This window comes from Leopardus geoffroyi, chromosome D3, assembly GCF_018350155.1.
Source record: "Leopardus geoffroyi isolate Oge1 chromosome D3, O.geoffroyi_Oge1_pat1.0, whole genome shotgun sequence".
Taxonomy (NCBI): Eukaryota; Metazoa; Chordata; class Mammalia; order Carnivora; family Felidae; genus Leopardus; species Leopardus geoffroyi.
In genome coordinates, this window is record NC_059339.1 from 23,609,012 (window position 1) to 23,621,656 (window position 12,645).

Here is a 12,645-nt window from a genome sequence, read left to right on the forward strand (position 1 = left end):
CCCTTGGCCAAGGCATGGTCATCAGAGGTTCTGTTGGAAGTGGGTGCAAGGGACTTGCCCACATTCCTCTTCCCACAGCAATCTGCAGAGCGCTGTGTAAGCACCCTGCTGGATCTCATCCAGACCAAGGTCAACTATGTTGTCCAGGAAGCCATCGTGGTCATCAAGGACATCTTCCGCAAATACCCCAACAAGTATGTGCCCACCCCTCCCAGTGTGAGAGTGATGTGGCTCCTGCTGGGGACAGGGGTGGTGGGGAGGAAAAGCAAGAAGGAGCCTCTCCCTTCTTCCTTATTGCTCTGCCATAAATGGCATTCTCGAAAGAAACCCATTGTTTTTTTCTTACTTCTAAGCTGCTTCTCCTCTGCTCCCCACACCAAAATAAGCACTAGAATGTAACAGATAAACTCAAATCCCATTACTCACCACTCTCTCAGAGTCTTGTGGCACAGCTTCCTGTCTCTCTTGGCCCCTGCTGGGCCTCCCCTGGGTTGCCCGGGCTCCTTCCTTGCTCATATGCCGTCTGTGTGCCCATCTTTTAGGTACGAGAGTGTGATCGCCACGCTATGTGAGAACCTGGACTCTCTGGATGAGCCTGAGGCTCGGGCTGCCATGATTTGGATTGTAGGCGAGTACGCTGAGCGAATTGACAATGCCGATGAACTGCTAGAGAGCTTCCTTGAGGGCTTCCATGATGAGAGCACCCAGGTGAGCTGTCCAGTGGGGTGACTTGGGGCAGGATGTGGGTCATGACTGGTGGCTTGGCACCACTACAGTCCATCCTGCCCCAAAACCGTCCCCTCAGCCAGGAGGCCTCAGGGCCCTGCCCTTCATAATGCAGCATTGACAGGGTGGACAGGTAAGTGATGTAGCGCTGACAGGTGTGGCCCCTTTTCCTCTCACACTGCACTACCTAAGGGGATATTGTGAGGACGGTCTGTGATGGTGTGCGCTGAAGGCAGGCAGAAGTTTCTGGGTTTAATTTCATATTTATCTTTGGATAGGTAATACTTTGACTTGATTCAAAATTGAGAAAATAAGAACAGATATATAGTGATTAAGTCTTCCTACCACTTTCCTGACAACCCAGTTCTTTTTTTTAATCATTTTTTTTTAAAGTGTATTTATTTATTATGGAGAGAGTGAGAGAGCACAAGCTGGGGAGAGGCAGAGAGAGACAGAGACAGAGAATCCAAAGCAGGCTCCAGGCTCTGAGCTGTTGGCACACAGCCTGACGTGGGGCTGGAACCCACAGACCGAGATCACGACCTGAGCCAAAGTCAGACACTTAACTGAGCCACCCAGGCACCCCAACGACCCAGTTCTCCTCACAGAAGTCATTGGTGTCATTTATTGGTTTCTTGAGGATACTTCCAGAGATAGTATAGGAATACACACCTCTACATACAAGTAAACATATACAGATGTAGTTGGTTCTTACTGTTCATGGTACTTACATTCTATAAAGTCACTGCAAACACTGAATTAACGAGTGCTGAACCCATTGTTTCTAAGAGAAGTATAGAGCTGAGTTCCTACAAGCCTCTAATTACAATAGTTTTGTCAGTCAATACAGTAATCTTGTTTTTTGTGTTTCTGTTTAGGGACATTTTAATATGTATTATTGATTCATTCACATTGAACTTATGACCGCTAGTACTGTAACTCACACCTGCATGAAGCTTAAGTAACATATATATTTTCTCCATAAGGCACATCACAGCCTCCTTGCACTTGGGAACACTAGACAGCAGCACTTCAGCATTACACTTGGGGACCATTTTGGGGTTTTTTTGTTTGTTTGTTTGTTTTTTAATTTTTTTTTTTTTTTAACATTTATTTATTTTTGAGACAGAGAGAGACAGAGCATGAACGGGGAAGGGGCAGAGAGAGAGGGAGACACAGAATCGGAAGCAGGCTCCAGGCTCTGAGCCATCAGCCCAGAGCCCAATGCGGGGCTCGAACTCACGGACCACGAGATTGTGACCTGAGCCAAAGTCGGATGCTCAACCGACTGAGCCACCCAGGCACCCCTTGGAGACCATTTTGAAACAGTGAAAGCACCAACAAAAAAACAAAATGTGAAAGATATGGTACTAAATAGATTGTGAAAAGGCCACTTATTTATGGTAGGAGAGCTGAAACAACAAGGCAGAGCATCACCTTCTTGGACCTCAGCTGCGAGTATGTAACACCTCAGGCAACTTGAACTTTTCACTGCCCTGCACTTTGCTGTGCAAGATCGCGAAAGCCCCCAGACATTGATTTTGGGGTTACAAGTACATTTTAGAAAATAGGCAAATTCGAAATATGGACTCTGTGTATAAATACTAAGGCTCAACCATGTATATGTTGCCTCTCATTTATTTTTAGACACTATCATGGGGTGCCTGACCAGCTCTATTGGTAGAACATGCGACTCTTGATCTTGGAGTTGTGAGTTCGAGCCCAATGTTGGGTGTAGAAATTACTTAAAAATAAACACTACTGGGGACGCCTGGGTGGCTCAGTCAGTTAAGTATCTGACTTGGTTTTAGCTCAGGTCATGATCTCACAGTTTGTGGGTTCGAGCCCCACATCGGGCCCTGCTTGGGATTCTCTCTCTTTCTTTCTCTGCTCCTCCCACGTGCTCTTTCCCTCTCTCTCTCTTTCTCAAAATAAATATGTAATCTTTCAAAATAAATAAATAAGGGACACCTATGTGGCTCAGTTGGTTAAGCATCCGACTTCAGCTCAGGTCATGATCTCACTGTTTGTGAGTTTGAGCCCTGGGTCAGGCTCTATGCTGACAGCTCAGGGCCTGGAGCGTGCTTTGGATTCTGTGTCTCCCTCTCTCTCTGCCCCTCCCCCACTCATGCTCTGTCTCTCTCTCTCTCTGTCTCTCAAAAAAATAAAACATTAAAAATAATCAAAGTAAATAAATAAATGCTATTGATAGCACACTATACCCTTGTATAACACCTTGACTTTTTCCCTTAAAAATACATCTGAAGGCCCTGCTGTTACTAATTTATGGGACTCTGCAGCTGCATAGTGCCATGTTTATTTAACCAGCCTCCCCTGATAGATACGAAGGTGTTAGTCTTCTACTCTTGTAATCAATACTGCTGTGAATAACCTGGGTAGGGCACATCTGCAAGTCTAGCTGGGGGATAATCCTTAGATAAATTCTTTTTTTTTTTTCTTTTTTTTAATGTTTGCTTATTTTTGAGAGAGTGTGTGTGAGCAGCAGAAGGACAGAGAGAGGGAGACATAGAATCCGAAGCATGATCCAGGCTCTGAGCTGTCAGCACAGGGTCCAACGCGGGCCTCGAACCCACGAGCTGTGAGATTGGACGCTTAACTGACTGAGCCACCCAGGCACCCCCTTAGATAAATTCTTTCTAGTAAATGGGCCCGTGCGTTGATGATGGGAGTAGTTGTTCCACATTTCCCTCAGTGTAGAGGGTTTACATTCAATCTCAGAGGTGGCATTCACCTTACCTCCTTGCCAACCTAGTACATCCTCAAACAATTTTTGCCAATCTGATAAACAACAAAGTGTACCTTGGTTGGTTTTGTTTGCATTTCTGTTCTGAGTGAGGTTGAGCATCTTTTCATATTGTATTCCATTTTCTGTGAACCAGGCACTGTCGGCTCATGCAAGGGGGCTTCTAAAACGTGTTTGTAAGCACAGAAATCTTTGCTCTCCAGCTAGGGAGTGTAACCTGTTGGGTCAGAGCATGAGCCTTGGGATAGGAGACCCCAGAGTCCAAACCCCTCTTCTGCCCTTTCCTGGCTTGGTGGCTTTCCACTAATTTTCTGCTTCTCTGAGCCTCAGTTTCCTCATTTGTAAGATGAGGGTTGTAAGACTTTTCCTCATCCTGTTGCTCTGAAAGTTAAATGGGATGCTTTGTGTAATGTCCCTAACATGTGCCCAGCCCATGATAAGCACTCATGAATGGTAGTATTGGTGTTGGTCAGAATTGGTTGAAAATTGGTCCAGGCAACAAAGAGGGCACCTACTGGTTCCTGTAGCTGATAAGCTCTGGGAGTGTGCTCTCTTCCAGCATGCTTGGGTGAGGGTGCCCAAATGGTGGCATCAGGACTGTCTCTGTCTCCTTGGGGTGGCTTCTCCCTTAGGAAGGCTCCCACAGGTGGAGCCTGCGTGAGGTCAGTTGTTCAAGGCTGTGTCCTTACAGCTTAGCAACTCCCCTAACTCCCTTCCCCTCGGTAGTTCCAGCAACAGTCCAGGCCCGTTTGCATTCTCCTAAGCCAGTCGCCATGAATCCAAGTGACTATGTCTGTCAGACACTTGTCCTAGTCTCTGTGGATCGGACAGGGCAAGAGAAGAGAGTGATTTTCTGAAGGAAAGCAAGCATTTGTGGTGCCAGAAGACAGACTAGATGCTGGGTGGGCAAAAACAACAGATGTCCATCATGAAATAATAGTACTAACTCCTACCATCACCCACTCCCACTGCCACCTGCCAAGTCGGCTGCCAGCCTGCCCCGGGCTTGCTTTCACTTTCACACCCACCCCCTCATTCGCTTGTCTCTAAGAGAAGCTGAGCGTCTTTGGGATTGCTTGTGCCCCTGAGTCCTGCCTGGGATTACTGCAGAGAATGCCCTCTGGGGGGTGTTTCTGCCCATATAGTAGAGTTAATCTTTTGTAGCCGCTTCCCCCTTGGCAAAGCCTGCTGAAGAGCCCAGGATGAGAGAAGTCGGACAAGGGAAAGCTGAGCAGGAGCCTGGCTTGAGGAAATCCAGGCTCCTCCCCCGTTGGGTGACCTGGAGCAAGTTAAACTTGCCAAGCCTGTTTCTTTGTCTCCAGCACGGGGTTGCTGCAAAGCTTATTGGATGACATGTGTAAACTGGCCTCTCCAGTGCTCGGCAAACAGTAGCTGGGTGATGGTGATGGTGGTTTAATTAAGTGGCCAGCTCCCTTTGCCTTCTGGGTTCACAGCACCATTCAAAGCTTTTGTAAGAATACTTGTTCAGTGCTTTGCAGCTTGGAAACTTACTTTAGATTATCTCTTTGAGCTCCCTTCTCCTGGGCTCCTAGGCCTCTCCACCCATGGACCTGGAGCTCAGAAAGTCTTGGCTGAGGTGGTATGTCAGTCCAGCCTGTGCCTCGCCCCTGTCTGGATGGCAGGGGCGGGGGCATCATTGCAGGAGGGTTGCCATGAACATGCATGCTAACACGAGGGTGTTGTGTGTTGGTGAGGGGTGGGAGGAGTTGGGCTAGTGGTCAGAGTTCCCAGGCAGCGTAGCCAACCCAATGAGTGATTGGGTGATGAATGATTCCAGGCAGCCAACTGACCTGGGTTGAGAACTTGGTAAAGAATCCCTGTGTGCTGGGGCATCTGGGTGGCTCAGTTGGTTAAGCATCCACCTTCGGCTCGGGTCATGATCTCGTGGTTCATGAGTTTGAATCCCCATCGGGCTCTGTGCTGACAGCTCGGAGCCTGGACCCCGCTTCAGATTCTGTGTCTCCCTCTCTCTGCCCCTCTCCCACTTATACTCTGTCTTTCTTTCTCTCCCTCCCTCCCTCTCTCTCTCTCTCTCTCTCTGTCCGAAAAATAAATAAACATTAAAAATTAAAAGAAAAAAATCCCTGCGTGCTGGCTGTAGTGATACTGATGACCACAGTGACAGCTATTGTATATTGAGAGAATCCATGATAGGTTCTTTACATTCCTTCCTTCCTTCCTTCCTTCCTTCCTTCCTTCCTTCCTTCCTTCCTTCCTTTCTCTCTCTCTTTTTCTTTCTTTCTTTCTGTCTTTCTTTCTTTCTTTCATGTTTGTTTGTTTGTTTATTTTGAGAGAGAGAGAAAGACAGTATGAGCTGGGGAGGAGAGGCAGAGAGAGGGGGAGAGACAGAATCCCAAACAGGCTCTGCACTGTCAGCACTGAGCCCAATACGAGGCCCGGTCTCATGTACTGTGGGATCATGACCTGAGCTGAAATCAAGAGTCGGATGCTTAAGCGACTGAGCTGCCCAGGCACCCTGGTTCTTTACATTTCTTGTCTCATTGACTCTTCCATTAACCCTGTGAGGTATTTAAATCCACATTATTAATAAGGAAGCAGACTCAGAAGTTACATGACTTGTCCAGAGTCACGTTCAAATGAGGTGCGATGTAACTCTAACTTCAAAGTCCACTGTCATAAATTGCCATTTTCAGAGCTCATAGAACCCCTTGAAGCAAAACACTCCTCTCCCCACCAACTGAGGATAAATGGTTTCCCCTGGACTACCTGGCCAGGGACTGTAGCCAAGTCCTGGAAGCCAGTTCCTTGGGCTGCCTCCTACCTGGGCAACAGCCAGCCCACTGCCCCTCTGCTGTTGGCCTGTGTGTAACCAAATCGCAAGAACTCTGGATTGCTTGATTCCAGAAATGGACTATATCCCCTCTGTCCTGCCTCCTGCTGTCAGCCTGCCCTGTGTACCAGGATTTCTATGAGTGCCCTCCTGCCGGCCTGACCCGGGAGGTGCTGTCAGCCCTGTTGCCGCCCTCCTGCCACAGGTCTGCTCCTGGCACCGCCCTGGCTTGGGAACCTCAGGCTGTCCTCTTGTCTCGTGACTGGCAAAAAGGAGATGTGGCTAAGGAAGGACTGTGTGCAGAGAATTGTTCTTTCAGAGATGTTTTTTGAGTTAGCAGGTTTTTCTCAAATGCCTCTTGTGCACTGGGCACTAGATAGAATAGTGACCAGGAATACAATGTGACAGACATGATCTCTGCCCTCAAAGGGCTGTCTCCACAGCACAGACAGCCTGGTGGCTGGGCAGCATTTCTAATACTGTGGGGCAATGCCCATGAGGGGGCGCAGGCAGCTGCAGAAGCCTGGGGGTGCTGGGGTCAGCATGAGCTCCGAGGGGTAAGAAGATAGTGGCCAGGGTAAGGGCAGCGGGGGGCATGATCAGGTGAAGGCAGCAGCTCGGTAAGAAAGGGGTGCCAAGAGAGGGCTGGGCAAGAGTGGTTCCCACCTTCTGGTGGAAGCCCAGCTCCTCAGTGACGGGCTGACTCTGTGGGCCCTGCTGGCCCTATCCCCAGGGCCTCCCTGGCACCGTCTCTGCTTATTGACAGGTGGCCCCTTTAAGAAGTACACCAGCTACACACGTTGCGCTTTTAAGCTGTGAGCTCTTTTAAGGCACTGGAGGCGGAGAGCCCTGACAGGCTGCTGGGACCCTGGGGTAGAATGTCCAAATAGTAGTGGCCCTCTCCTGCCTGGGTGGTAACGCCAAGGTTTAGGCTACTTGGCGCTACCAGCAGCCCCCTGGCCTTAGTCCGTTTTCTGTGGCCACCTCCAAACTTGGCGTAGCTGCTCTTGGCTTTCGGGACCTTTGAAAAATACCCTTTTCTCTCTTTGAGGGCCTGATTTGGTTTCCTTCTGTCCCCCACATGAAGCCCTTGCTACTTCCTCCTTGTTACCTCTCTGTCTTCCTGCAGGTCCAGCTGCAGCTACTGACAGCCATTGTGAAACTCTTTCTGAAGAAGCCAACAGAGACCCAGGAGCTGGTGCAGCAGGTCCTCAGCTTGGCCACTCAGGTCCGTGCCTCAGCCTCCCTGCTGTGCCCAGTGCAGGTCTCACTCTGCAGGGGGTGCTCCGGTCCCAGGAGCCAGACCTTTGAGCCAAGGTCCTGCTCCTAAGACTGGTACCACTGGGGGGTTTGGCCCCAGAGTAATCCAGGATCCTTATGCAGGGAGCTCAGTCACAAAGAAATCAAGATGGAGTGGGGTCAGGTAGTAAAGTTGAGCCAGAGTGTAAACTAAAGAGGAGAGGGAGGTCCAGGAGAGCCAGATGGTTTGTAGGAGGACGGGGAGGGAAGATTTTGAAGGGGAGGGTGGAGAGTGGGGACAGGAGTGGGAATGGCATATTTAATCCTGAGCTAGATTAGGACACCAAGGGGCCAGTCCATGTTTAGGGACAGGTTCATGGGACTGCTCAGGATCACTGTCGGCAGCCAGCACTGTGACCATGTCTGGATCATGGGCTTTGGGGAGGGTTTCCCCCCTTTCCCTCAGCTGGTAGCTCTGCTCTGAGTTTAATAGGTTTCTCATCACCCCCCTCACCCCCATCCCAGGACTCTGATAACCCGGACTTGCGGGACCGTGGCTACATCTACTGGCGTCTGCTTTCCACGGACCCAGTGGCTGCCAAGGAAGTGGTTTTGGCCGAGAAGCCACTCATCTCCGAAGAGACGGACCTCATTGAGCCCACACTGCTGGATGAGCTCATCTGCTACATTGGCACACTGGCCTCCGTCTACCACAAGCCTCCCAGCGCCTTTGTGGAGGGGGGCCGGGGCGTTGTGCACAAGAGCCTGCCACCTCGCACCGCCTCGTGAGTGACGTGGGCCAGGCTCCAGGCTGAGCCTCCTTACCTGGTTTTCCGAGTCGTTAGCACAGGCACTCGGGCTTGATGTAGTAACCCCCTGGCAAGACCTGAGTCTGAGGAAAATTCTAATCCTAGTGACTTTTTAATGAAAAAAAGTCCATACCAGGTGTGGACTAAGTTACCTCATTTGACCGTTACAGTAGCTCTAAGACGTAACCCCATTTAACAGACGAGGACAATAGGCACGGAGAGCTTGAGGGCCTGTGCAGCATCCCACAGCCAGCACAGCTAGGCTCAGACCCAATTCTAATTCCAGAGCCCTGTTCTTCTCACCCTCCTCTGCCACCCCCTGGTGGTTGGTTTGGCCTGGGTGCCCAGGCTTCCAGGGCCAGCATCCAGTCTTTAAAGTGCGCTGAGTGGTGGAAGTACAGAGGGCCCCTCCCTTCGCTCACCCCCAGGAAGCTGGATCTCTTGGAGAGCCAAAAAGCTGGATCGGGCGTGGGAAGGGGGAAGAGGAGGGGGCACGTAGACAGCGCTTCTGGGACTATGAGGAGACGGGTGCCCGTCCTAGGGGAGGATCCCGGAGCCTGGGACTCTGACTTCCCTGAGACAGCCCAACTCCCACCCCACTGAACCTCTCTCTCCTGTGTCCTCACAGGAGCGAGAGCACAGAGAGCCCCGAGACGGCCCCTGCCGGAGCACCCTCTGGTGAGCAGCCGGATGTCATCCCCACCCAGGGAGACCTGCTGGGCGACCTCCTCAACCTGGACCTTGGCCCCCCAGTGAGCGGTCCACCCCTGGCCACCTCCTCGGTGCAGATGGGAGCTGTGGATCTTCTTGGTGGAGGCCTTGACAGCCTGGTATGTCCTGGGGCCCCTTCTGGATGACACTGATAATGATCTTCAGATGAGCAGTCGTTGAAGGCCCTGTCTGTGCCATTCACGAACCAGGGGCCTCAGGCACCCCTGTCTGCAGAGGCGATGGTGTAGCTCCCTACTTACAGGGGAGGAAAACCGAGGCTTAAAGAGTTCAGCTGATCTTCCCTCCAAGAGTGCACAGTATGGGGCTTACACGGGCCTTAGCCCCTTGCTGAGCTACTGAGCCCCAAGAGACCTGGGGCCGGTAAAGCTGGAGAGGAGCCAGACCAGTGTCCACTTAGCCCCACACCCTGCTCCACTTCAGGGTAGCAGCCCAGCAGGCCTGGGAGGCCCAGGAGCAATCAGAGACAACCTTCCTCCCCTGTAGAAAGGGGGTGGTAAGACTGGACTAGGTATCTCCCTGGGACTTCTCCGGGCAGCTGGTAGAGCCAGGTAGAAGGGGTGGCAGAATCCCTGTCATTTGGCCATGTGTGGCTCAGGTCCCCAAGGCATCGCACGGGAAAGGGGAGGAAAGGTCATGGCACAGGAACTGAGTGGGGGGTGAAGCTCAGGCAGTAGTGCCCTTCACAGAGATGGTCTGGGCCCCGCTCTTACGCCTGGCACAGTTGTCTTACTGTCTTGCCACAGACTCATCTCAGTGAAGCAGCGGTGACTAATCTTTTCCCTCTTTCCCTCTCTCTCTTGTCTGTCTCTGTCTTCTCTGCTGGCTTTTCTCTCTGCATGTGGCTGCCTGTTCTCTTCACCCTGCCTGCTTCCGCTTGGAGATGGGGGATGAGCCTGAAGGGGTACGGTTCAACCCTTGTGCCCCCAAGCCTTTGTCCCTGCTCTTCCTGAGTGCTGGCCCAGCGTCCCAAGGGGTGGTTGATGTCAAAGCCGTCCCTCCTCCTGCTGAGCCACGGCCTTGTATCCAGTGTCCCATCCTCACTACCCTAAGACAAACTTGCCTTGTCATCCCAAAGATCACCCACGCTCTCAGTTCCCACGGGCCCTCTGTGACGTCCTAGAGAGTGTGCTCCTGTCTGCTGAGCACAGCCTCACAGCAGTGGTCTCGGCGCTCCTTTTATCTGTGGGCTGCGTGTTAGTTTACAAGCGTCCCAGCCCTTTCCCAGAGGTCACCCCTAAGGTTGGAGGCTTGCAGGTCATGGGAGGGCACAGCCTCTCTTCTCCACCCACCTCACCCTGTCTTGTCTCTGAAAGAATTGCTGTGACAACAGCCCTACAGCCCCCTCTGCCCCGTCCCATTTTCTAAAGTGCCAGGTGGCTCCACTCATGCCTAGGCCCCTAATGTCCCCCACCTCTGATGCCCACCTCTGACCCCTTTCCCTTTCTTTCCAGATTGGGGGCCCCAACTTTGTGGCACCCCCAGCAGCAACAGTCCCAGCCAACCTAGGAGCATCCATGGGCAGTGGCCTGAGTGACCTCTTTGACCTGACCAGTGGTGTGGGCACGCTGTCAGGATCGTACGTGGCCCCCAAAGCGGTAAGTACTGTGCCTCCTTCCATGGCAGGAGCAGAAAGTTAAGACACCGGCTGATGTGTGGGTTCCTTAGATGGCACGTTCATGGAATCGGCTCAGGCCAACAAGGATGGGCCCAAGGAGCAACAGTTTGCGAACATGATGCTGAGGGCAGCTAGGGGCTGTGGGAGCAGAGGGAAGAGGTGCTAGGTGGGGCCTGGGGGCCTGGGAAGACCTCCCAGAGTGGGGTCACTGGAGCTCTGACCTGTAGATCAAGTCTGAATTGGCCGGACATACAAGTGGAGAGACGGCTCTGAGTGGAGGTAACGGCCTGTGGAGGGGCCTGGAGGTGAGGGAGAGAGAGCTGGCAGAAGTCCTGGCTCGTCAGAGCAGCAGTTCTCAGCGCTGCCCCACCCAACACCCCTTATCAGTGATAGACAGTGCCCGGTGTATCCTTTATTTCCTGTGTTTAAAGGAGATGCGTGGACTGTGCAACCTACTTATGTGTATCATTTCAGACTTAGTAAGATGCTGTCACTTCATAAAGGAGACATCCAGGGAAGAGTATCAAATTATATATTTCAGTGTCATAAAGGTTTGGGCCCACCCGCCCCGGAAGATCTGATGAAGTTGTCAGGTGTTTGTAGTTCGGGTGTTGTAAGCCTTGTGGCCAGTGGTGCCCTCAGCTTCTGAAGTGGTGACTGACTCCCACTGAAGGTTCAGTAAAACAACACGAGGAACAGGCTTTCTTTGATTTTCACCACAGTTAGGATCCCAGCAATCTGGGGGTATGTTGAAACCGTGCAAAACATACTCGAGGGATGGAGGACAATTGTTCGTCGAGGGGACTGTTGTCCTCCCAGCAGCATGTCTAGCATCCCTGACCCCAGCCCACTAAACGTGGTGCCTCCCCACCATTGTGCCACCTGAAGATGCCCCATGCTACCTAAGGGCGGTGCTCCCCCAAGACTCCTGGCTACACTAGAGATTTGGGAGGGAAGAAACCGGCAAGGTCAGCAGCGCCAGGCTGTGAGGGTTTCTCTCAGTCCTAGCGGTGGAGCTCTTAGAAGGTTCTAAGCAGAGATGAAACAGATTTGCACTTGAGAGAGATTGCTTTGGCTGTGTGTGGGGCGGGAGGCAGGTTGGAAGGGTTAGAACAGAAGCAGGTGCCCAGTGAGGAGACTGGTAGGAGTTGTATGCTGATGGTGGCCCGGACAAGGTGGGCACCTTTGAGGGTGGAGGCAAAAGGCTGCACTGGAGAGCTCGGGCGGTGGGACTGGCAGAATATGGGGGTTGGTGGGGAGGAGGAGGTGCCATCTGCAGAGATGGGGGCAAGGGGAAGAAAGAAGAGCTGAGTTTGGGAGACAAGATCATGTGGGCCTGGCACTGAGGAGAGTGCAGTGCGGGCCAGGCCCCCAGCATCAAATCAAGGAAGCTGCCAGAGGGGACCGACATGGCCAGACTCCGGTCGGACACTGTGTCTGCCACTTCGTTCCCAGCCGGAGCCCTTCTCTCTCTTCCAAGGTTCCCTTCCCAGAGCAGGACGCCGCTGAGCTCCAGGGGCAAGGGGATATCTCTGCTGTGACTGGGGGAACATGAGCCAGCACCTGCCCTGGCCTCACCAGGTGTGCTGGCTGTACCTGAGGTGGTGATAGCAGGATGTGGGCCCACGGAGCCCACGGCAGACAGGAAGTCTAGACAGGAAGTGCCAACAGCTGCACACTTCTGTGCCATGGACTGCGTGAACATGGCACAGCCCCCACACCCCTAAATCTTGCCAGAAGCCTTATGGTGCTGTGATTCCTGTTCTGAGGTTGAGAAATCTGGGTGTTTTGCCTAAGGTCACACAGCCGGTAAGTGAGAGTCTGAAACTGATGCAGGGTGGTGGCACCAAAGCCTCTGTTCCTTATCCCTGCGTGATCATGCCCCGAAGTGTTTGCGAACATGCTGTGTGCCTGCCTCAGTGTCATAGGTTGGCAGAATCACTAATTG

The 12,645-nt window shown here is 52.2% G+C and overlaps 1 protein-coding gene across 12 annotated transcripts in view; it reads left to right on the plus strand.

Moving 5' to 3' along the window:
- The window catches only part of AP1B1 (adaptor related protein complex 1 subunit beta 1), an 85,776-nt gene that overhangs the window by 64,060 nt on the left and 9,071 nt on the right, over positions 1-12,645 (plus strand). For 7 of the 12 annotated variants that reach the window (XM_045458510.1, XM_045458511.1, XM_045458516.1 and 4 more), the window contains 7 exons: positions 79-194; positions 543-708; positions 7,432-7,530; positions 8,067-8,326; positions 8,979-9,180; positions 9,963-9,983; positions 10,534-10,677. In XM_045458510.1, the coding sequence (XP_045314466.1) occupies positions 79-194; positions 543-708; positions 7,432-7,530; positions 8,067-8,326; positions 8,979-9,180; positions 9,963-9,983; positions 10,534-10,677 (1,008 nt within the window). The remainder of the gene's footprint in view (positions 1-78; positions 195-542; positions 709-7,431; positions 7,531-8,066; positions 8,327-8,978; positions 9,181-9,962; positions 9,984-10,533; positions 10,678-12,645) is intronic. The other 5 variants (XM_045458512.1, XM_045458513.1, XM_045458519.1 and 2 more) reach the window with 1 other exon arrangement.